This window comes from Drosophila melanogaster, chromosome 3R (assembly GCF_000001215.4).
Source record: "Drosophila melanogaster chromosome 3R".
NCBI classification, from domain to species: Eukaryota; Metazoa; Arthropoda; class Insecta; order Diptera; family Drosophilidae; genus Drosophila; species Drosophila melanogaster.
Window position 1 is genome coordinate 26,726,902 of NT_033777.3, and position 22,649 is coordinate 26,749,550.

A 22,649-nucleotide genomic window follows, 5' to 3' on the forward strand; every position below is an offset into this window, starting at 1 on the left:
AGGAACTTGATAATCTATTTATTTATTTTTCATTACAAGTGACAGAAATATCATGAAGCTGTTGTAATGCCGAGAATAAACCAATTATTTCTAGTAATGCCTTTGAAGAGCATCCAAAGCTAATGAAGAATGCATCGAGATGGGTGCCAAAAATGTTTGAGGCAATACGTCTCCATGTCCCCAAGTTTCCCCCGTCATCTTATCTGGCCAATGTCAAGAGCACGATCCGCGAGAGCGATAAGTCGCATATCTCAGTGCGAGTCTCGATGATGATATCTCAATGAATCATATTAACAGGCACACTCTTTTCTCTCAGTGTCCCGGATGGCGGAGATTTGGGTATTGCATTGGGTATTTTTATGCCAGCCGTGTGATGATGATCCGCCGATGGCCAGTTGCAATTACGGTTGCCATTGTTAACGCGCGGCTTCTGACGCCAGTTAAGCGGTCTTGACTGACGGGCCACGCCCCCTTTTCGGTGGGCATTTGTCATAAATCAATATGTGGGCGCAACCGCCATCGAGCCGATCCCTTTGCTCCCTGGCTGCCTGGCAATAAGTTGCACTATTTTTGATGCACTCGCCCATGTAGTTGGTGCGAGAATTTTATTTCATTTCACAGTTGTCAGTCAAACGCTTTGTCAGGCCCCCGAGCACATCAATAAGCGGCGAAAAAATACCATTCAATTGAATTTTTATTTCTCGCTTTCGGGGCGACGTGCGTGCGAGTGCCAACAAAATATTTGCATGTAAAAGAATTTTCCGCCAGCCAAACGGCGAAACGAAGAGGCAGCAGCGTGAATCAAAGGGAGAGGTATAAAAATTGTGAAATGAAATTTTAGCATACGTGACGTATACGCAATATATTTAATTGCATTTCTGCCTCTTTGTTTTCCATTCCGTTTAATACCGCTGCAAGTATGTTTTTAAAAGTGAGACGAGAGTGAACAAAAAAGTGCGTCACATAATTGGGTTTCGGCATTTCGGAGTGGTCGAATGAATTTTAAATCAGTGAACGGTGAGCCCTACCTGCGCTGTCTAAAATAATGGCCTTGTCTTTGAAAATCTGAAAATACTCGGGGAAATGCTACAAATGCCACACGAATTAGCATAAATCACTGTGGCAAGGACAACGGCGGCAGGAAGTGGGCATTTTGCAGCCAGCCAAGTGCCGTTCCTCCCGGTGGCTTCACTTAATGGCAGACATTAATAACCCGATTTAATTTATGGCCCAAAACTAACAAAAGCCCAATCCGCAAAACTGAGCAACAAAGGCCAAGGAGGCCTTTTCCCAACTCCCGACTCCGACTGCACTGTGCAGTGCACTGGGGCAATTACTCAAGTGCGCCAGGAGGACGAAGGACGTTGTGTGGCTTAAGGCGTACTCCTCCTCCCACCGCGCAGCCAGGTGAAATTTGTTGGCCCAGCCCCAAAAATGCCTTTGAGGCAGTGTTTTGAATTAATTAGCCAGCGTATCCAGCCGAGGCAACATCGTTGCTACTCCGCTTGTTTGCGGCCTGCCTCGGCTATCTCTGAAAATAATTTACAGCTGCCGTTGATGTCATGAATATGCAAGCAGGCCGACCGGGATGGGTACCCACCTGGACCCAACTGGCCAGCTCCTATCCAGCTCGGCTCGAGCGGAAGAAACAGCAATCGGGCAAACAAACAGCGCTATAAAATGCGAAAACAGAGTGGGTTGCTGGGGGGTGGCAGGAAATACTAGATGAGCTTATCGCGACCACAGACAGCATCACACCTCAGTTCCGCTCGATAAGATTTCGGCTATTCGTGGAGTGTATAAAAAGCTCGCCACCGATTAGCATAGGTCAGTCCAACGAAAGCCACCCCTAGTTCAAGATGAAGTTCCTGCCTCTGTTCGCCTTTTTCCTAATCCTCGGCTACTCCTCCTTCTGCAGCGGAGCTGCTGTGGCCAAGCCCACTGGTCAACCCGGTTGCCAAACGGCCGAGGAGCTGGAGGTGGCATTCTATGCCCACTTCTACCTGAAGAGCTCCTACTGGGTGTGCTCCACCCAGGGCGTTCCCGCCACCCTCGCCCAGTGCCCCATTGCCTCCGCCTGGTTGGACTCCGCCAAGGCCTGTGTTCCCTGGCCCCAGTGGGTGTGGTCGCCCACTGTCCAGCCGCCCAGCCAACCCGAAGTTGCTGCATAGAATTGGAGATTTGACATAACAAAATAAAACAAATATGCAGTAATATTAACTATTTTCTTTTAATATTTCCTTGTCATGCATTCAAAAATCAAAGAAATGAAGGAGAAATGAAGTAAGCTAGCAATCTCTAGTAAAAGTAAATATTTAGTAAATATCTTTGATAAATAACTTAGTAACTGAGCGCATGTGAGATAAGCACAAAGACTTTGCACAAATAAATATTTTTGCTGTAACGTCAGGGCACGATTAATCAGTCAGATAAATAATGGAAATTTTTCTTAAGCACTTAATTCACAAAAAAAAAATAAAGAAAATTTATAAACTCTTTTAGCTTAATGGTTAACTGTGTTTTTGCGGGCATTAAACTAAAGCACTTAAAACAACGTAAACACATTTGTCGCCGCACTTTTCTGTTTGTTTGTTGACAATAAATAGTTTATTTTAAAAAATATTTGCGTATGCTACGAGTGCAAAAAAATCATACTTACATCGCGAACTTTTTAAATGCGCTTTTACAAGGCTGTAAAATATTGTTAAAAATACATTTATTTATGTACAACTACGCAGCTTCAACTATATTGAGTTACACAACTGTTGGGACTAAATTATTTGGGCCCAAAGGAAATGACTTTAATATATCCGTGTTTGATAGCCAAAATTGAATGTCCTTAAATTCGTGTCCTCTCACTTTCAGCCATGTCCGGTCGGGACTACAACGGAGAGCCAGGCTGTCGCAGTGCCGAGGAACTGGGCCAGAGCTACCGGCATTTCTGGGATCCCACCGCCTACTGGCAGTGCGGCGGAAAATCAATGGAGGAGGAGCGGGAGCGGGATAGGGATTGGGAACGGGAACGACCCGCCCAGCTGCAGCGTTGCCCGGCCAACGAGCTGTTCTACGACCGGGAGCGGCGGTGCGTAAAGTGGAAGCACTGGCAGTGGACCGAACCGCAGGATCCGCCCACAAAGCCGCGCAAATAAAACAGGACGCGCGCGTTCGCATGTATTGAAACAAATTGTCGAAAATATAATTAAAAAGCGCTTTTCGATTTTTCCCGGTTGAGTGCTGGTTAATTTATGCGCGCCCTGCTGCTCCAAGGACATGGGCGTGGAGGTGGTGCTGGTGATAGTGATGGTGGTGGTGTTGGTGGTGGGGCCAGGACATAAGCCGCTTTCGGGTGGCCGCCTCCCATGTTGATGCTGGCGGGGATTTGCTGTTGTTTTTCGATGCCGCCGAAACGCCATACGTGCAACAATTACGAAATGTACGTGCGTGTGTGTAAGTGTGGAATGGAATGGAGTGTCCTTGGTGCTTCAACAGTATGGTTGTGCCCCCTGTTTGTTTGCCCAATTTGGTAAATTGACATGACGGCAATTTCCCATGGTCGGCGAGCACTCGTTGAGCTGCACGGACTTAACTTCGCGCGCTAGTTTTAATAATTTTTAATTAGCTGCAGCGGAAATCTCTCAAATGGACAAACAAAATGTGTAGCCAGCTTTGCGGCACATTCGGGTATTATTTCCGCCCCGATCGCCCCAATGAATTTTCCACAGCCGCCGCCTAATGTAATTGCGAAATTTGTTTTGTGCCCCAATTAAATTGGGAATCAAGCGGCGCTAAAGCGGCCAACAGCATTTAATTAATTGTATTTGAATTTAGAGCTCACATATACATAAGTGTGTGCGCGGCCATTGGCGTTCGATCAATATTAAGCGATTCGTGTGATCCAGATTTTCGTTTTTCCTCCTGTTGCAGCTGCGGCAAAGCGGTAATCTTTGTTTTTCCGCTTTTGTTTGGCTTTCAGCTTTGCGTGAGTGTGTGCGCGCTTTTTCCTTCTCTTATTCGTTCATTTTGTTTTTTGTTTGAAGCCCCACAATTTGATATACACAAATCGATTTACTTGCGCATGCAAATAACTTTATTTGCTTAGTGGGTGTTTGGAAGGGGGAAGGGGCAAGCAACAGCACAAAGGACTCGCACAGGACACACCAGAACCAGAAGCGAAAGAAAGAATACAGGAGGGGAGGCAACAGAAACTGTTAACAAAAAGTCGACAGCGGGGCTTGGCTCAGCAGCCAAACAAATTTGCATAAATCGCAGTTGGTAGCACACAACACAGCCAACACACACACACACACACACACGCCGCATCCTGGCGCCCACACACATGTGCTTATACACACCCATACCAATATATGTGTTACATATATGTCCTGATCCAAAGCGACACAGCCATCGACATCGCCATCGACACGAAGTGAAAGGCGCAAAGACTAAGTGCATGCTTAAGTGTTTTCTTTTCTATTTACGTGCCACAGCGAAGGAGTGAGCAGCAGTGTCGTTTGTTTGCTCTGTTGCGGCTTGTGTGCCCCACCCACCTAACCGCCTAACCGCCTAACCATCCAACCCAACCACCCACAACCCCCTTCATATGTAAATCAAGGTAAACAGAAATCTGTTACAGCATGATACCATTACAATGACATGCAACGGACCCCCAAAAGCACCCCCAACTCGGCATGGCCAAAGCCACCACAGAGCAAACTAGATACTTATACACGTGTCTCATATTGACTACGATATGTTATACAAATGAGATATTGATGCCCCACCATTACAACTTGGGCCACAACAACAGCACGCCGCCCATTTAGCCATTCAGTCGTTCAGGCAGCCAGACAGCGACGTCCTCGAGTGACAGCAAACAACAGCAAGAGAATCGGGAGAGAGAGCAGGGACAGGAGCAGGAGCAGGAGCAGGAACACGACCAGGACTACGCCCAGGACCTGCAGAAACAGCAGCAGCGACAAATGCACGAAAAGCCGCCGTAATGGAGAAAGCAGGTCTCAATGTTGGTTGCTTAACCCACTAAATTATATCAAAATATAAAGCAAGTGGTAATACTTCGATTATAAATTAGAATATGAGGAGTTTACCAAGGAAATACCTTAAATTACAAATATAAATGGCATATGTTAGGCTTTAATGGGTTAACTGGCGGCTTGCATTGATATGCCGTAACTGGTTAGCCCATCAAAAAAGTACTGCCTTGCGCAACCAGATGCGGCGAACTCCAGGGAGATAGCCACATAAGGAATGGGAAAAGAGAAAGCCTTTCTATGTGCGTGTCCAATCGCAAAGCAATCGAATCACACGGACGCAGATACGGAAAATGGAATGCGGTATCAAAGCTGTGGGAGAAAAGATAGAGGAAATGCACAGAGAAAGCAAGAAAAAAACTGAGTAATTAGAAATTGAAGAGCAAGAGTGGAAAAAAGTAGGTAGTTCTGATGATGACTTTCTGCTTCTTAAAAGCAAACCATTTCCTTGGGGCATTTCTTGGCATTTAATAACAGTCATAAGCAAGAATCATCATAACTTGTTCCATTGTCGGCATCAATCAGTGTAATCGATGTACCACAAAACTTGAATTTGATTTTTGTGTTCAGTCACCGACGAAAATGCAATTACAATCTGCGCGAAACGAATTTTCCGATCAATATCTACAAAACAACTTTGGTCCTGTGTAAAGACAAGTTCCAAGCCCCAAAACAACGATTACGAATGGGGAATGTTGAATCGGGCAAAATGCAATAACTGAATACAAATTTGAAATGTGGCGGAAATTGAAATCGAAGGCGTTGAAGTGATTTCGTCTCGCAAAAATTCAATTGGAACGGCAACAACAGCGACAATCGGGCAAAAATACCGCAGCAAATGTCTTGCACCACAACAACAACAACAACAACAACAGTTCGGTGCCACTTCAGCACCACCCTGCTGAGCCACCATTTCCATTCGCGCAGATCCTGGGAGGTCCTGGCAGGTCCTTATGGTGGCAAGGCTTCTGGTTACGCGGTTATTTGGGCTCTCCTCACACATCCCCTCACAATCGCCCTGTGTGCTGCTGGCTGCACAATTTTTCCGCTGCATGCAATTTTAATGCGATTTTGGATTTGATTTGTAACCGAAAAATAAGCCACACAAACTTTTCCCCCTCGAAAGTGGTGCTGCGGTAGTTGCCATTGCTGTTGTTGCCGGCAACTTGGAGTTGTGGTTGCATTGTAGTCGTTGTCGTTGTCGCTGCTCCTGTGCCCCTTGTTGTTGCACGGTTGTTAAGTGCAAATATAAATTCAACGGCAGCGCAAAAATGGTGGAAGGGCTGGCACCCTGCTGCGAGCTGGGGTCAAATATTTATTTGTTGCCGAGCACAAATTTTATGCTGCATACTTTCATGCGCCGCTGCCGCTGGCGGCAGCACAATGTGGCACAAGTCACCAGCAAACTACCCAGCACCACCCAGCACCGCACAGTACCCACACTCCGTGCAACTGGCAGTGGCACAGTGGAAGCGAGGCGCATAAAACCTTCCGCTGCCATTCAAGTGGAAAAGTTTAAGCCAACTTTTCCAGCCCCATTTCTGTTCGCCAGCAATTCAAGCGCGAAAATGCGCGCACTGAAAAATCATTGAACAGAAGCCGCAGAAGGGGGTGCAAATTGGAGGAAGTCGGGGGCTGCCATTGACTGTCACCACAGAGGCCTGCGACTCTTAAAATGCCAATTATGAGCATTCGACGAAAAATGACTTGTACAATGGCCACTGCACGGAAGTGGGCTGGTCAAATAGTCGTAAAGAAACTACGAGCGCATTGCGTATGCGCCCTGTTGTCGGCGTAATTTATGCGGACCAGCGCAGCAAACTTAATTAATGTAACAACACATCAGCCAGGGGTCAGAGTTCACAGGCCGCTGGCAGCTGAAGAGCGGCGCAGAGTGGCCACAAAACAATTGTAAACTCAATTAAATCCAAGCACCACTGCGGCACTGGGTCCTACAAGACGGACTCTAAACTTCAGGCCCGAGTTCTCAGCTCGGAAAATACGGAAGGCATTCTATTTTTCAGCAGGCAAAAACAAAAAAAAATAAAGAGTTCTTTAACATATATCTCATTTTTAAAAAGTTTGTAATAAAAACAAATAACTAGAATGATGCCAGAAATATGTCTCATTGTGTATTCAAAACTCGACAGATATTTAATAAGCTATTAATTTACTTTTTCTCTGAGTGTGGACCTCCTTGTGTTGGAGCTATTCTCCCTGGGCGTGCTGATAACATACGACAGTTGTGACTTTAAAAATCCCTTTTCGCAATTTTTGCACAAAACTTGTGCAGGATTAATGGTCCGAACGGCCCAGGCATCCATGCAATTAAAATGCAACAACAGCGGCAGTGGCAGGAGGCGCTGGAACAGCTGGAGCGGCTGGAGGAGTTGGAGGGCAGCAGGAATCTAGAATGTGGTGGCAGCAACAGCTGCAGGAGTGGGCGGAAATGGAGCAGAAAGATTGCTGTGACTTCGGAGCGTTTGAAAACTCGCATGTGTGACGGCCGGGGTCCGGAGATAGCCACGCCATTTTAAAGTGGCTGGCGAGGCAGCAAAACGAGCAGCGGACGAGGTGGGGATGGGGATAGTTGCCACACTAGTTAGTGCCCCATGGGAGGAATGGTGCTGCTGCGGCACAGCATTGTCGTCCGCATCCACACACTGGGCCCTCTTTCTGCATTCGCCATCATTGTACGGTTTTTGCCCGCAACGGCCAAAGACAAATAATGCAATTTCCTGACTAACTCATTTTGGGTGGTTGAGCAGCAGGATTGGGACGGCCCATTCCACACTCCATCCGTACTCCATCCTGGCTGTAGTTCCGTGTCACTGACACTTGGCCCTCGCCGCCTCCCTGCCTTCCCACTCAGACATTTATTACCTAGTCGGGGATGTGCAATCGCTGCGAGTGATCAAAGGACTGGGAGTTCTCATGCTGGAAATGTAAGAGCAAGGAACAGAAACTGGTGGATGGATCACTTGGAAACCCACTAGATCTGCTTCCAGCTGCCTTGTTCCACGTGACTCCCTTTGGGGCATCTGACGCAATCATTGGCAACTTTTGGTTTCATGTTGCACCACTTCGCACACACCAACAGCATAAGATTAATGCGGTTCGGCATCGAACTTTAAACTCATTTTTAGCCCGACGAGCTGAACTGCCACCAAGGACCTCTCGCCAGACGAACATGTGTTCGGCATCGGAAAACCAGGAGCATGTCCTGCAGTTGTTCCTTGCTCCATGCTCCTTGTCCTTTCGCTGGCCCCTGTAATTTGTCCCCCATCCGGCGTTGTTTGTTTTGCGCAAAAGTTTGCGGCGACAATTGTTTTGCACTGCGGCAGCAGCCAGCACACAAACTCACAAAACTCACAATCCCAATTTCGCACATGCGATTGGAATTTTCTTGAAAATGTTTTCCCAACGCCCGGCCATTTTGCTCTTTTGCGAGGGGCAAGTCAGGATTTATGGCATAACGAATTGTGTATGTTAGTTCTCGGAAATGTCGCAGCAGTTCAATTTGTTGGCTTCAATATGTGTCAGCGCTTATCATATCTGGCCCACTCGACCACCGCTCATATATCAATTATTTTCCAATCAATTTAAAGTTAATAACATTTCAATTCGGACACTTTTAATCGCGGCAAGTGGATGGCGATGGATGAACTATAATTAAAACGCCACACATCACATCATCAGTCGTCGACGCAGTTACGCAACGAACGCCACTCGGACCACGCGAAGCATCCCAGATAGCCATCCTGGGAGACGAACGCCTTGCCATCGGGACACGACAGGAGCGTGGCTCCCTCGCTGGTGCACAGATAGAAGCTGGCCACATCGTCGGCGGCCTGGGGCTGCAACTTGCTGGTTCCGGTGCAGTCGGGCACCTTGGTGTCGAGGTTCACACAGGAGGGCTTCATCAGGTCGGAGGGCAGGCAGCCGCTGATGGTGGCGTTGTTCACGAAATAGTATCCCGAGTCGCATTCGTCGGCTATCACCTTGCCGTCCAGGCAGAAGTAGAACTTCCTGATATCCTCGCCGCCCCATAGCTCGTCCTGCGACTGGCAAACTTCGCTGGCATCGCTGGCGGTGCCCACGGAGGCGGCATAGCCCAGAGCCAGGATGCCAAAGAAAATGATGAGTGCTGCAGGGAGAATAGGCAAGTGATAAATAGTATGCGTGATTAAGATTATCAAACTCATAGTTCCAGGAAATGTGATAATATTCTAGAAATTCACTTTATCGAACGCACTATAGTTGAGTAGATTATTCCTAAGGATGTTTACCTTTCAGCATGGTGATTCCTTTATCAGCTTCTTCTCGATTCAAAAATTTAACGCAGACTAAACGAATGGAAGGCCACTGATTGGACTTTTATAACATTCAACGAGTATCCGATCGGGCAACTTATCGGGACTTTCGAGAGCGGTACCATATCATTGCCATTGCCATTGACTTGTTGACACTTCCGATGATGAACGTAGTGCGCGGGCTGTTTTGGCTTCTGGTCTTGGCCACATCGCTTATCGGGTGTTTTTCTTATGCAGATAATGGCAAATTCTTGGCTTAATTTGCTGTTCTGCCTGTGGCAGATACCACGTCTCAAGTGGTTGGCGATGAGCAGTTCCACGAACCGAAGTAACATTGATTTCGGAGTGCCATGGTGCCAAATGTTCGCTTCTCACTGTCACCTGCTGCTCACGTCTGGGAAACTTTTAATTGAATTCCCTGCCGGTTGAAGCCAACATCGATAGCAAGCCTATTGGAATTTATGTCGATTATATTGTCAACTTTGGCAGAACTCCACGAAGTTTGCCTATTTAAACTTGGGGCTCGCGTAAATAGAGTGCAAAAAGTGGAGAAGCGAGTAAGTAAGGAAGTTGAATTGACAACGTGACTCAACAACAAAAACGGCTAAGAAGTTTTTCTTTTTCCCTTTTTTTTTTTTGTTTCAGCAGGTTATGGGCTGGCTTCGTGTCCTGGCCGCAAAGTGACTTCTTTCCAGGCAGCGCCAGCTGTGCTCCTCCATTTGGGCGCTCTAAGCCAAATCAATTAGAACTTTTGACGGCAGCTGGGCCTGCAACTGAATACTCATACAACTGAAGCCATTCGAAAATGCTCCATTATCTCGGCAGTGGAGCGTAATTAAATTTCGAACTGATTTCTGCAGTAATAATTTCCAATTTGGCTTCATTTAAAAGGCAATTAATGTCTCTACTCTGCTATCGCTTAGATAAGCGATGTGCATGTGTGTGTGTCAGCTCGTTTTCGGTAGTCGAAAATCGTAATGGCACTCTGATTCATTCGGCCCAGTTAGCAAAGGGAAATTCTGACAATCGAACAACGATGAGAGTAGGAAATTTTTGGCCAGCTGCTGATTGAAATCTTTTGCTCTCGTGCCATTAATTTCCAGAACTTATCGACCGGAGAGCACAGAACTTTAAACCAGTCCGTCTTATCTAATCAACAAAATGCTGCCAAAAGAGAGTGACGACGTCACTTAAGACCAAAATAAAAATGCCCGAAAAATCCAATGCCCGGTGCCCCATGCCCGATGAAAAATGACTGTAAAAATAGCTGCGATAAGGTTTGCAGGGAACATGGAAAGTCATGCAATGAGCATGGGTATAAAAGCGAAAGACAATGGCGATGACATCAATCAGTCGACTCGGGTTTTTCAGCAGGAAGCACACACATAAATTTATTAACGAACCCAGCTTATGGCCAAATGATGAGAAGCGAGTGAAAAAATATCTGAATTTATCACCCAACTGCAGTTCGTAAAAAAAAAAAAAAAAACAAAGAAAAGAAAAGTAAAATCAGAGCGAACGCGAACTTTGTGTGTCATAATAATAAATGCTCCGTTGGCTGTTCGTGATGAAATTATTTATGAAAAATAAATGGAGTAACTTCCCCCGGATTCTGCTCCTGATCCTGATCCTGACCATGCTGCAGCTGCTGCAGCAGGGTGTGGCAGCCACCACCGACCCTGACACAACCACGAATGCAACATGCAGACATGCCACGGACATGTGGGGAGATCCGGACCCCAACATATTCTACGTGTGCTCCGATGGCGGACAACCGCTGCAGCTGGAGTGTCCGCCTGGCCGGGGATTTTTCAGCGGTCTCGGTTATCTGGGCTGTTTGCCCTATGACCACTGGCCAGCCTGCCGCCCCTCGGAGGAGCAGGTGGCCGCCCAATTGTCAGCTGGCTGTGACACCACTACCGGCATCGTGCCATCGCCCTGGGCCTCGCCGGATCCCAACCGATTCTACCTGTGTCCCAGCATAAATGCCACACCTCTGCTGCTCAACTGCGCCGCCGGTAGTGGATTCGTGTCCAGTTCCGAGGTGGTGGGCTGTGCGGACTGGTCACAATGGCGCCGCCAGATGGAGTGCGAGGCGTACTACTGATCCGGCGGATGGTTAACCATGTACAAGCTATATCAATAATCACATCAAATGGCCGGGTTTTGCCTACCCCAAGCTCGAATATTCATTAATTTATTGGGTAGTCATACTGCGCCATTTCACTCACTAGTTTTATCTGTAAATAAAGTAAAAAGTTTCTTACTGATGTGGATGTTTTTGTTCAAAACACTGATAAGCGTAACAAGCGATTGATAATGAAATTGATTTAAAAAAAAAAGAAATTCTGGTATAGTTGTTTGCTGCAAATATTTTTTAGCAAAGTTTAATGCTTTTGATTTATAAATAATTGCGATATTTAGCACAAATCTCATCAATATCCAATTGTATTTAGCATACAGTATATTTTTGGATTGTATTGTTTCGTGTCATTATATATTTAGAGCACTTCATTGTTTGGATCTACTTATGGGATTAGTGAATTCTAAATAATACCTCACACGCTTTGTGAACTGCAGTTATTGCTCATTTGAGCATATTAAATGACGATGTGCTCCAGAGTGCGGCGCATGGGGCAAATCCTTTTAGTTCCCACACTTCCGCAAAGCCACGCATTATCCTTTGCCATTACTCTCCTTTATGCCGTCCTCTGTCTGCTGGCAACTGAAGGTCTGAAGGCCTGAAGTTCCAGAGGTCTGGAGGTCAGCTTCCCGCCTTTGATGTGCCTTTTTACTTTGCCCCACCCATAGGTGGGGTTATATTTTTTACGGTGCGCCATGGCAGCAGCTGCTCTGATCCGTGCGGGCCTGGCTCTAACCGACTCTCAGGCCCGTTTACAGGTTTAAGCCTTTGTCCTTGCCGGCATAAAGCATGGCCCAGGTAAACGGCATAAGAATAATGACACATGCAGCTGGGCGGCGCATAAAAAAGAGCGGACCGAACTCCACCGAGCTCCCCAACGGAAATTGCATTTTGCTTTGAGCGCGTCCAGATGCAGGAAATTACTGTCAACTGTTAACGCCCGGTGTAGGATCACGACCCCGTCTTCCTTTGTCTGGCTTTAATAAATCTTCAATTTGCATATATTTCTCTTCGTTTTTATTTCGCTATTTCTGCCACGCTTTGCATTCCTTGCCGGGCCATTAATCAATGCCCGTGGATGCGATGGCAGACAACATCACGTATACGCAATTTTAATTGCCACTGATATAAAAGTGTTTAGCGGTTGGGGGGCCTTCAAATTAATTAAATGTTTACCTGCTGCTCTCAGCAGAAATCAATGAAAGCGACTTCTAATTTATTGCGTACCAGAGACCAAAGACGACTCACAGGACTCTCGCATCCTGCTGACTCAGGCTGGGGAAAAGTAATTAACCGATTGGCAACTGAAACACGGCTGATAATTTCCTTGGGAAATACTATGAGAATGGCCTTAACTGCCGTAGTTTGGGGAGCCGGTGCTCCATCCATAAGTATGCCATAAATATAGTTTAAGGCAGCGCAATCAGCTGGGAAATCAATACACCGCCAGCATCATCGATGTGGCTAATAGAGAGCACACTCCATTCTCCGGGGACCCACGACGCCCCGAACTTCCATATCCTCCATGTGGTGTCTTTGTTAAGGGACTCTCCATTTCGTTGATTGCCCCACCGCAGGCGCAATAATATTGATCGTCTGCCAATGTTGTTCAGCTGCCCTTCAATTTATGTTCTCTCTTCCTGCAAATTTAACCGGGCTCACATACACCAGCACACCAGCACACGGGGGTTAATGTGGCAATGCAAATCCCAAATATGGGCAAAAATGCAGTTGAAAGTGCCGCCACACACACACAGTGTTGGCCCTGCACGGCAAATCCGAATGCGAATGCAAATGTGGCACCAAGGCCAGCACCAGTTGAAGCCTACATAGGATGCAAACAGAGACCGGCCGAGGGTCCGTTGCAATTGCAATTGCCACTGATATACGGGGCTCAAAAGCAGGAGCGGATTTCAGGGTCACCTCATGGCAAAGCAGTTCGGTTTTTGTGTACCAGTAACTAGGCTTTTTTATCATTTAAATCATACATATGCGAATAACTAATCATTGGAATCTATAATCAGTTCATTCATTTCAACATTTTTCAAAAAATTAACTATCTATCCTTTTTGTGTCGATGCTAATGGGCGATGAGTGTAACAGATTTATGATATCACAATTTGGAGTGAAGCGTTGAGTGAGATGAATCTATTGGCTGGCAAGGACCCTCCGCTCCTGGCCGCCTGCTGTGGCTTCAATCCATTTACAGGTGTTTGCCCAGAGTCAATGCATACGCAGCCAGCCGTAAAACATTTGTCACATTTGCATTAAAAGCGGCAGCAAACCGGGGACCTGCTTTATGGGTGTGTGTGTGTTTGCATTTGCCCACCAGGAACGGCAGCGGTGGAGCCCAGCCCAATCCAAAGCAAGCCAGAACAGATCCCGCCCGATCCCACACCGAAACCCACATCCGGATGGCTATGCAATTTATTTGCACAGTGCACTTGCCAATTAATTCTTATCTCAGCAGCAGCCATGCAGGTTGCTTTCCCGGCGACTGCATAAATCAATGTGCCTGAAATGATAACTCATGCGAGAGTGCAGGACGAAGGGTGCCCCCTGCTCTATATATAGACTCCTGTATTCTAGATCGGCCTTACCCCGTCCTCCGTCCGTCCGCAAGTTCGTCCTTCGATTGGATTGGAAGGCCCGAAATGAGACGTTACGTGGGGGCATTGTGTGTCTAGGAACTGCAGCTCACTCAATTTCATGCTGTCAAATGTGCTGGCAAGATTCGCCTTCGCCGGGGGGCAGAGGCATATGCCATTCTACCCGCTGTTCGGGATCCTTGGTTCCGATTCCCACATCCCTCGTCCCTTTCCGCCCGCCCAGCGGCTTCTAATTGAATTGCATTGCGATAATGGGCGATGCAGCTTTGGTGGCACCTCCTAATTGAAAAGTGTTGTTCCCGGCAGCAGCAGCAGAAAATTTACGATAAAAGTGTCATCCGTCTTGTGAGTCGATTGAGATTTAAGTTGCTGCTAAGTCCAGAGATAAATGCTTGGTAAATTGAGAGCAAGGGTGAAAGAATCCAGGGGATTATTAACTCAATGGAGCCTGTCATGCGGCATAATGAATTCATTTAGTATTCCATTTGGGGTGACCTGTGCATGCGTAACCATTATTCATGCATTCTAATTTGATAGAAAAGCCAAAAGAGGACTTTCTCTGCTGTCAGTCAAAATGTGATTCCAAACGTTATGTTCGCCTGTGTGTGGATTATCCTGCGGGCACAATAATAAGTGACTGTCCCGCACATAAATTCACATAATTAAAGCGATCCAATTATAAATTGTTGCGCGTTGCTGGCAGCCTCCTCTTCCTTTGTCTCCGCCGGCTGTCAGCAAATCTGGGGACAAGGACAGGCCGCTTCCCGTTTTCCAATGCCACTGCCATCGCCTCAGGTGAGGCACACTGAAGGCCGCTGGGAAATGCTCGGCGCGCCCTGGTAATTAATTATGTCGGCTGCAATGACGGTGCTGAAAATATCCGGTAAGGTAAACCCAGCCAAAGGAGGCCAAAATACAAAAAAAAAAAAAAATACACAAAAAAAAATGGAAGAGAAAAATGAAGCCAGGCCAGGGTCGTGGGGCCAGCGGAAACGGAAATAAGCACAAACAGTTGGCGACGGCATGAGAGCCGAGAAGCGAAACAAACAAGTCGCTGCGCGCCTTGCCAAAATGATTTATTAGAAACGACATTTCAATTTTTCATCGCCAAGTCTCGGTTCCGCCTTACGGAATAAGAAACGCGTAGAAATAAATATAAATTTGCCTGTTGACAAAAATGTAGCAATTTCACATGCAACTAAATGCGTATTTCCGGCCGGAAGAGCCCAACAACGTTTGTGCGTGGGGATTGGCGAATGTTGGGACGGCACTTCCGCTTTACCGCCATTTTGCTGTTTGATTGGTCTGGAGTCCTTGTTGTCTCGAGCTAAGATCCCCTTTGACGAAGGTGCCGCTCACGAGGAGCGCCATCAAGCAGCTCAAGCAGCGCACAAAGTGTCCTGGCAAGAGGGCTTGAAAAAGCAAGAGACACGCAAAAAGGACAAATCGAGGTACCCACACAAGAACACACACACAGACACACTGACACACACGCAAACCGCAAGGAAACAATAAATTTGCAGCAATGCGAAACGGAAATGTTTGCAACGGAAATAGAGGAAACGCAGCACTGCAGCCACTGCACTGACACAGCGGCAAAAGTCGCAGTTGTCCTTTGCAATTGTCGCACGGCGAACGGCAAACAAACAAAGTAATTGGTCCACACAAATTGCCAGCCGAAAGGAAAGTGGCAGGACGAAGAAGATGAAGGCGCTGGCCAGACCGGAGAATTGCCACTCGAAAAGGATGAAGAGAGTGTGAAGAGAAGGAGCGAGTAATGGCTAGTAAATTTTATTATGACCATGACGTGGCTACATCTCCCCCACCACCAGTTCACCATTTTACCAACCCACTCACCGGCACATAAATTATGCATATTTAGCAGAGTGAAATTGAAAACTAATTAATTACACTTGCAGCCCGGAGCAGCAGCAGCTAAGTGAGGTGGACCCCGTTTGCTGGAGAAAAATGTTGTTCAACTTTTTAATTGCCAGCATCAAGTGTTTTTCAAATTGCTCTTGGCTGTAATTATGGTCGAAAAGTGGCTGAAACGTGAGACATTCTGCGCTGGGCAAGGGTCGTCAGCATTGCTAAGCTAGTAAACAGGACGAAGGAGCCGGAAATGGCCGTTACTCGGGGGTTAACGGTACGGGAGGGGGCTTTGAAAGCCCTCAGCGAAAGTTCAGACACTTGTTGGTTGCTGCGACTCTGCAACAGTTTTCGGTTTGCCTACTTTGGGGCGACAGCTAAGGGGTACAGTGAATAATGCCTCGAATACTTCATTTTAATTGCATTTTACCACATTCGTCTCTTTAAGATGTTTTACAAGTAGGCTTGCAAAGCTAACGAATATATAAGTTACTTTTAGCAGATAAAATGAGAAAAGCACATTATTAAGCATGAAATTCTAAGCTGTCATATCCAATATTTACTGTACTTCTTAACGCTTACATGGGTGCTTGCTTCTCAGTGACGGGGCTGCTTAATGAATTAATATAAGAACGTTACGGTGACGCTGCTTCTGCTGCTCCAGTCAAAGGAAAGGAATCGGCTTAGTGTCGCCCGGGCAACTTCTACCAGGTTCAGGTTGCATTCCCATTCCCATTTCCAATCCCATTCAGATTCCCACAGCTGAAGGCTCCCACGAAAGCCGCTGTTTCGAGGATTCCTTTGCTAATTCAATGCTTTAAATTCAAAGTGTCAATCAAAGCTTGTATTGATTCTCGTTGGCCCAGCCACGCACGGCTAAGACAGCTGGAGTTGGAGCTGAAACTGAATGTGGATTGGGAATGGGTATGGGTATGGGTATGGGAAGTGTAGATGTAGATGGAGGTTGAGGTGGAAATTCAAAGGCAAATGCCAGCCGGCAGGAGTCACGTACTCTGACTGCCAAAGGGCAACCTTGCAATCGACTCGATCCATTTTCCATCACCTGTCTGATGCGATGCCATCGAATTGGTAGCCGTAGGCATAACAAAATTCGCCTGGCCAGCACTAAGCCCTTTCGGCTCCGGAATGTTTATTCAAAAAAAAGGGTTGCCGACTCCGGCCGTATATTTCACAGCAAGTGCCAGGGGGAGTTTTATTAGTTGGGCAGGTCGCAGTCGGTCCGTTACCCTTCTCAAAAACATGATACTAATAAAAATCCATGTTAATGTTGCATGAATACCAAATAAATTGAGGCAGCCAACACGTACAACTCCTGCTCGTTCTCCATTTATTGATTGAACATAAAATTGGGCAATTCCATTGACGTAACAATTTTTTATGCCCTAACCGGCGGCCGGGGAGCAGTTGTTAAAATTGCCCAAGATGCTCGAGGCAAAGACTTTGTCTTCTGTAAATTATTTATGTACATCCCAGTTCGAGTGACAAATGAACGCTTTGTGCCGCTTAAGCAGCTGTCACCGTTGAGTGTGTGTGTGTGTGTGTGTGTGGAAAAGGCGCTTTCCGATTTATCTTTCCATTTCCGTTTCCGTTTTTGCAGATGCAACCAGATGCAGCCAGTTAGCCAAGCTGCTGCGGTTGCAATAGTGTCACCCCTTTTCTCGCCCATCCAGCTGACTGACTGGCAATCCTCCTCATTTCAAGCCGCATTATTAATGCCGTTCTGCGAGTGCTGGATCTGGCGTTTGTTTGACTACGGATTTTTAGCGCGAATCAATCAAATCACATGACTGCTTGAGTAACAGCCAGTGATTTGATTGATGAACTGCGTCAACAGCGAGAGGGGCGAGCTGCTGCCGCTCCCCCATGTCCGTGCCCCTCGATTGACGCACGCACAGCGCCAGCGGGGCAGGCAGCAGGACACAAAGTCGTCCTGGCTCTGCGGTTAACTGGCTGAATCGCAGAATTAGCTTCGTGACGTAAAGAGCGCATTATTGATTAGTGGCTCGTATCGTCATCCTGATGGAGCATTAAAGATGCCGCATTACGGATGCTTAATCAAAATCCGTGACATCGAACGGGGCGTGATGTCTTTTGCTCACAGCTAATGAATATTTAATTTATCGCAAAGGGCTCTGGTTTTCTTAAAAGCAACTGAGTCGAAGTCTTTCAAGTTCACTCCGCTGTAATGTGTTTGCCAATTTCCGTAGCAATTTCATACGTTGCCATGTGTGCAGTAGTAGTTTTTTGTGTGCCGTAATAAAATATTTTATTACTTTTTAAGTGTATTTGGTGCTCGTAAAGTTTTGTTGCGTTCGCTTTCTCCTTCGAGCTTCTCGAAATATTTTTTTCATTTTATTTTCGTTTTTTTTTTTTCCTTTTTTTGAAATGCGGCATGCAATGTCACATGTGAGCGAATGACTTGGCATCGTTCTTTGGGTATTTGGCATGCAAATGCCAAGTTGACTGCGAGTCAAGTTGGTGAAAGTCGAAAAATGTCATCGCCTGGCAATGTCCCGAAAATGTCTACGTAATCCGAGTTCTGATGAACTTAACACGATTGCACCGAAAATGAAGCCTCAATTGCGACTCCTTTCAGCTGGGCTTCATTAGTGACACAGTTGTGTATCCAGGTTAGGGCATTTACCTTGGTCATATGAGAGCTGAATTCCCTTTCCTATATTCGGGAGCATCTCTTTTATGTAAATGTGCGAAAATTTCATCGCACACATGCACATCAAATGAAATTGTATTCCTGCGGCGGGCAAAAGTACGAAAAGTGTGGGGGTGGCTCTCGTGTTGGGTGGAAAAGCGGAAAATGTCTTACTCTCCCACCGGTGGCAGCTGGCATCCGTGTCCATGACAGGACTCGGGCGACGTCGCTCTGCTCCTTCTGCTTCAGTTGCTGCTGCGGCTCATCATCATCATGAACGGGCGGCGGCGGCGGCGTCGACGTCGTTCCCATTTCATCATTGTCATAACTTTGTGTCACAATTTCGTCCTCCTCCAAGCAGGTCCCATGTGTCCACGGGGCGAGCACAATTTTTCGACTAGAATGTGGCCACTTTTTTCTCGCGGCTCTAGCGTGACTTGGAACCTTCAATTTTGGCACTTGAAGAAACAGGCAAGAGCAAAAGGTGCCGACATTTGATTTCCCAAATTTTTCATTAAATCTAAACTCTTGAATCTCAGTTGAACCCTAGTTAATATTAATATTCAAATAACTATTTTTTTGATAACCACTTGCTCTGGTTCTATGCTTTCTAGGCACTCTCTTTCTCTGTGTGATTGTTGATAACCTTCAGCGCATGGAATTCCATTTGTTTTCAGTTTCAGTTGCAGCACAGCTATTTCGAAGACATATTTACTTTATTTGAAAATACTTTCCTTATTGTTTGCACACTTGCCGATCGGCCTGTGGGCGTCATTTTGCACCGACTGTGACTGACAGAAACAAAAAAAAATAAGAAAAAACAGGGCCAACAGCGAAAACAAGGCAAAATGCGATGGCAGCTCTTTGGGGCATATTTACACTTCACTTTTGCCGGGCAGTAAAAAATATTTCACATTGCAAATAAACCATCTCCCCGGGGTGAAGGACACAGATGCGAGTGCCTTTATTCGAATTCAGCATATGTGCAGCAGCTAGAACAATTTATGATGTCATCAACAAGCATATACTGGAATATACTACTACTCTACTTGCAAATATGCTTAGAAAGCTAAAATTGAACAGAATGCAAAATGTGCGGCGAGCATCCTTAGAAACTTTGTTGTCACACTGTATAATATGATGATTGAAAAATTTGAAAGTAAACTCTGCTTTGCGGAAGGACTTTGCAAGCAGAAATGCAAGCTCCGCAGGATGGCCAAGTTAACGCTCCAAACGGACTGACAAACTGCTTTAAGTGGCCAAACTTTGGACGAAGCTAAAAAATGCCGGGCGGAGAACACAAGTTGGAGTAACTTTTACATTGTAAGTCCACCAGGCAGGTGGCCCAGAGGGAAAGGAAAAGCGAGGCGAGAATAAATGTTAACAAGATGACGAGGAGCGGGGAAAAAGAAGGCAAAATGGAAGATATACGAGATCCACTGGTCTGGACATCTTATTGTTTCGCCAGTGAATGGAAAAATTAACTGAGCCGGTGACTTGGAGTTGCTCAAAGTAAATTTTAGGGATACATTAGAACTTTTTTTTTTTTTTGCAATAAAGCAAAGTTGGCCTGCGCATATTACGCGCAAATGAAATGCCCGGCCAGTCAATGTACCATAGAGATGCTGTTTCTGGTCCGCCGTCGATTTTCTTCGGGCCCCCTTTTCACTGTCATTTGGCCAAGTTCTTGGCGCATAAACTTTTGCTGCAACATTTGCCTTCCCATTGTTTCCGCGGCGGTTCCTCTGGCCCAAAAACCCACTATTGCGTGGGTGGAGGGGCAGTGGAGGGTCGCTGTAACTGCTGCTGGGGGCAGCCAAATTAAAGTGCATTGTATGCTAAAAGTTTTCTGCCAGCAAACCGGAACAATGAAAAGTTCATGAAAATTTTTGCTTCAACGCATAAACAATAAACATAAAACTTTTGACCATTAAAAAGGCGCCCCCTGCCCAAGTGACAGTTGGTTAGTCTGCTTTTGGCCTAAAGAGTGGGTGGTGTGCGGTGGTTAGTGGGTGCTCGCAATCTGGCCAAGAGGGAAACGGTAGCCTCGAGTGCTTGCTCCCAAAGTTTTCTGTTGCTCTAATGACAAAAATCGGCGTGAATTTGATGTTTGGCCAAAAAGTTTTCTTCTCCCTTCTTGAACAGTTTTCGTTTCTTCTTAGCCAGGCAAGTGAAATTTAGATCTTGAAAACTACAGCAGATTGTCCTTGGAAATCTTTAGAAAATTACTTCGGACGCCTCATTAGAAGCAAAGAGGCAAGTTTTGAATGGAAGTTTCTGGGTAATTAGGAACTAAATGGAAAAGTAGGTTAATAAAATTGAAATTGAAAGTACAGAAAGTTCAAAAACAAAAGGTTATGAATTCAATTATTGAAGGTACTTTTTCTAAAGCTACATATTATTTTTAGTTCGTAATCATTATTTATTTTTAAAAATCGCATTAAAGCAGCGCGAACCACAAGCTGATTTTACCATAACTCGTATAAAAATAAACAAAACATTTGCTCCGAGGATGCTGAGAAATCTCTCGGATTTGCGCATGCGCCGCGGATGTGGACTTCTCTTATACCAACAGAGAGATTTCGGAGATGCCGAGAGATTAGTGGGAAAACAGAGAATCAGAGAGAAAAGGATTTCTCACTTCTGTGTAACCAGTATTATTCAGTTTGTGTTTACATTGTATATATACAACAAGCGACGACAAAGCCGATTTACACTTGCCAGACACTTGGCACTCGGCTCAAACCCCGTCCCTCCATTTCGCCATTTCTCCACCATCTTTCTCCGGAGAAACGCGACGGACGCACGGACGGACGCACGGACAAGCCAGACGGACACGGACACGGAATTGCCGGCAACAGCTGATGAAGTCTGGAGAGGCGGAGTGGGGGGCCAACTTGCATCGTCATACGGATTTTATGCATGGAGTCATAAAATTGTCGAGTAATTCAGCAGGCATGGCACACCCGGGCCGGGCTATTTAAATTTGAAATAACAATTCCGAACTGCTCGGCGAGAAGGAAAGTTTGCTCGAATACGGCGATTCAAGGAGCTCTTAAATTTGCTCACAATGAAGCAAACTTTTCATCTGACTCAAAACATTTGTAACGTGCCAGGGGAAAAAATATTTATTTCAGCTCGTATGTCATGCGACTGGAGGGGAGGTGTAGCGCAGGATGGGGGCGGAAGGCAGCGGGGGCGTGGCATTAAAACTTTGAGCCATTTTTCAAATTTGTCGCGGTTGCCCAGCTCCTCCCGCCGTTTTCCTCCCAAGCCCAAAAAAACACACTGTGGAATCAACTTGATAATATCACACGGCATAACCGTGGAAGTGCCCGGCAAGTTAATGCCTTATGACTACGACTACGACTGCGAATATGACCCGACCTGGCGCGGAAACTTTTCTGCCATGTTACGGAATGATTAATGATTATTCCGACCAACTGCGTGCGTCGGCGGTTCTGACCCGCCCTATTTCGCTGGCCAAATATGCGCCTGGAAATATGTTAACGCTTTTTAAATCATCTTGTCCCGTGTCTGCCGGAGTTTCGAGTTTGAGTGCGTGGCAGTTGTTTTAAAACATTAATGGTTCTGGAAATTCATGGAAATTATGCTGAGATTGGCATGCGTACAAATTGTTAAAAAATAACAATAGAAAGTTATGCTTAAAGAATCGTAAGATTTGTTGTTAAGCAAAAGTGAATTTAATAGAAACTTGATTTTGCCAGCTCAGAACATTTCCAGGTCTTTGATTGTCAGTAATCAAGTGCCTAAGTGCCCCTTATTATGGGGTCAAATGGAAATCAGAAATTGGAGACTGCTCTGCAATGGAGGTGCAATCAGGAGGCAGAATACGGCAGAAATTTGGAAAATATAAGGGGATTTTCCTTCTGGGTTGGGCAAGTTTATAAGTTGCGATATCCGAAAAACCTGAAACGAAATTGAAAATGAATATAGTTCTCAGTACTTTGCCTCAGTTGCAGCTTAAACGTCTTC

At 46.0% G+C, this 22,649-nt stretch overlaps 4 protein-coding genes across 8 annotated transcripts; 3 read left to right on the forward strand and 1 right to left on the reverse strand.

The window, feature by feature from the left end:
• The first annotated feature begins 412 nt into the window (after positions 1-412).
• Positions 413-3,216, forward strand: CG14246 (uncharacterized protein). 3 transcript variants are annotated; one of them, NM_001300618.1, is made up of 2 exons: positions 413-478; positions 2,866-3,216. In NM_001300618.1, the coding sequence occupies exon 2, from the start codon at positions 2,868-2,870 to the stop codon at positions 3,147-3,149; it is 282 nt and encodes a 93-aa protein (NP_001287547.1). In that variant the 5' UTR covers positions 413-478; positions 2,866-2,867; the 3' UTR covers positions 3,150-3,216. The 3 variants fall into 3 exon arrangements, with proteins under 3 accessions (NP_001287547.1, NP_652260.1, NP_001287546.1); NM_144003.4 differs by lacking the exon at positions 413-478 and adding an exon at positions 617-813; NM_001300617.1 differs by lacking the exon at positions 413-478 and adding an exon at positions 917-1,017.
• CG14245 (uncharacterized protein) lies at positions 1,826-2,440 on the forward strand. 2 transcript variants are annotated; one of them, NM_001300619.1, is made up of 1 exon: positions 1,826-2,440. In NM_001300619.1, exon 1 carries the CDS (start codon positions 1,860-1,862, stop codon positions 2,169-2,171), a length of 312 nt encoding a protein of 103 aa, NP_001287548.1. In that variant the 5' UTR covers positions 1,826-1,859; the 3' UTR covers positions 2,172-2,440. The 2 variants fall into 2 exon arrangements, with proteins under 2 accessions (NP_001287548.1, NP_651500.1); NM_143243.4 differs by having other exon boundaries at positions 1,826-2,218.
• A 5,299-nt stretch (positions 3,217-8,515) lies between the features above and the next one.
• On the reverse strand, positions 8,516-9,406 carry CG6403 (uncharacterized protein). Of its 2 annotated transcripts, none has more exons than NM_001300620.1 (2): positions 9,338-9,406; positions 8,516-9,195 (listed from the first exon to the last, which is right to left on the reverse strand). In NM_001300620.1, exons 1-2 carry the CDS (start codon positions 9,345-9,347, stop codon positions 8,744-8,746), a joined length of 462 nt encoding a protein of 153 aa, NP_001287549.1. In that variant the 5' UTR covers positions 9,348-9,406; the 3' UTR covers positions 8,516-8,743. The 2 variants fall into 2 exon arrangements, with proteins under 2 accessions (NP_001287549.1, NP_651501.2); NM_143244.3 differs by having other exon boundaries at positions 8,669-9,195.
• Positions 9,407-10,708: 1,302 nt separating this feature from the next.
• Positions 10,709-11,692, forward strand: CG14247 (uncharacterized protein). The gene has a single exon (NM_143245.3). The coding sequence runs from the start codon at positions 10,908-10,910 to the stop codon at positions 11,466-11,468; it is 561 nt and encodes a 186-aa protein (NP_651502.2). The 5' UTR covers positions 10,709-10,907; the 3' UTR covers positions 11,469-11,692.
• Positions 11,693-22,649: the final 10,957 nt, after the last annotated feature.

What these genes read in the sequence shown, in the direction of transcription:
- CG14245 (NM_001300619.1), top strand. Translation starts at nt 1,860, where the DNA reads ATGAAGTTCCTGCCTCTGTTCGCCTTTTTCCTAATCCTCGGCTACTCC.
- CG14246 (NM_001300618.1), top strand. Translation starts at nt 2,868, where the DNA reads ATGTCCGGTCGGGACTACAACGGAGAGCCAGGCTGTCGCAGTGCCGAG.
- CG14247 (NM_143245.3), top strand. Translation starts at nt 10,908, where the DNA reads ATGCTCCGTTGGCTGTTCGTGATGAAATTATTTATGAAAAATAAATGG.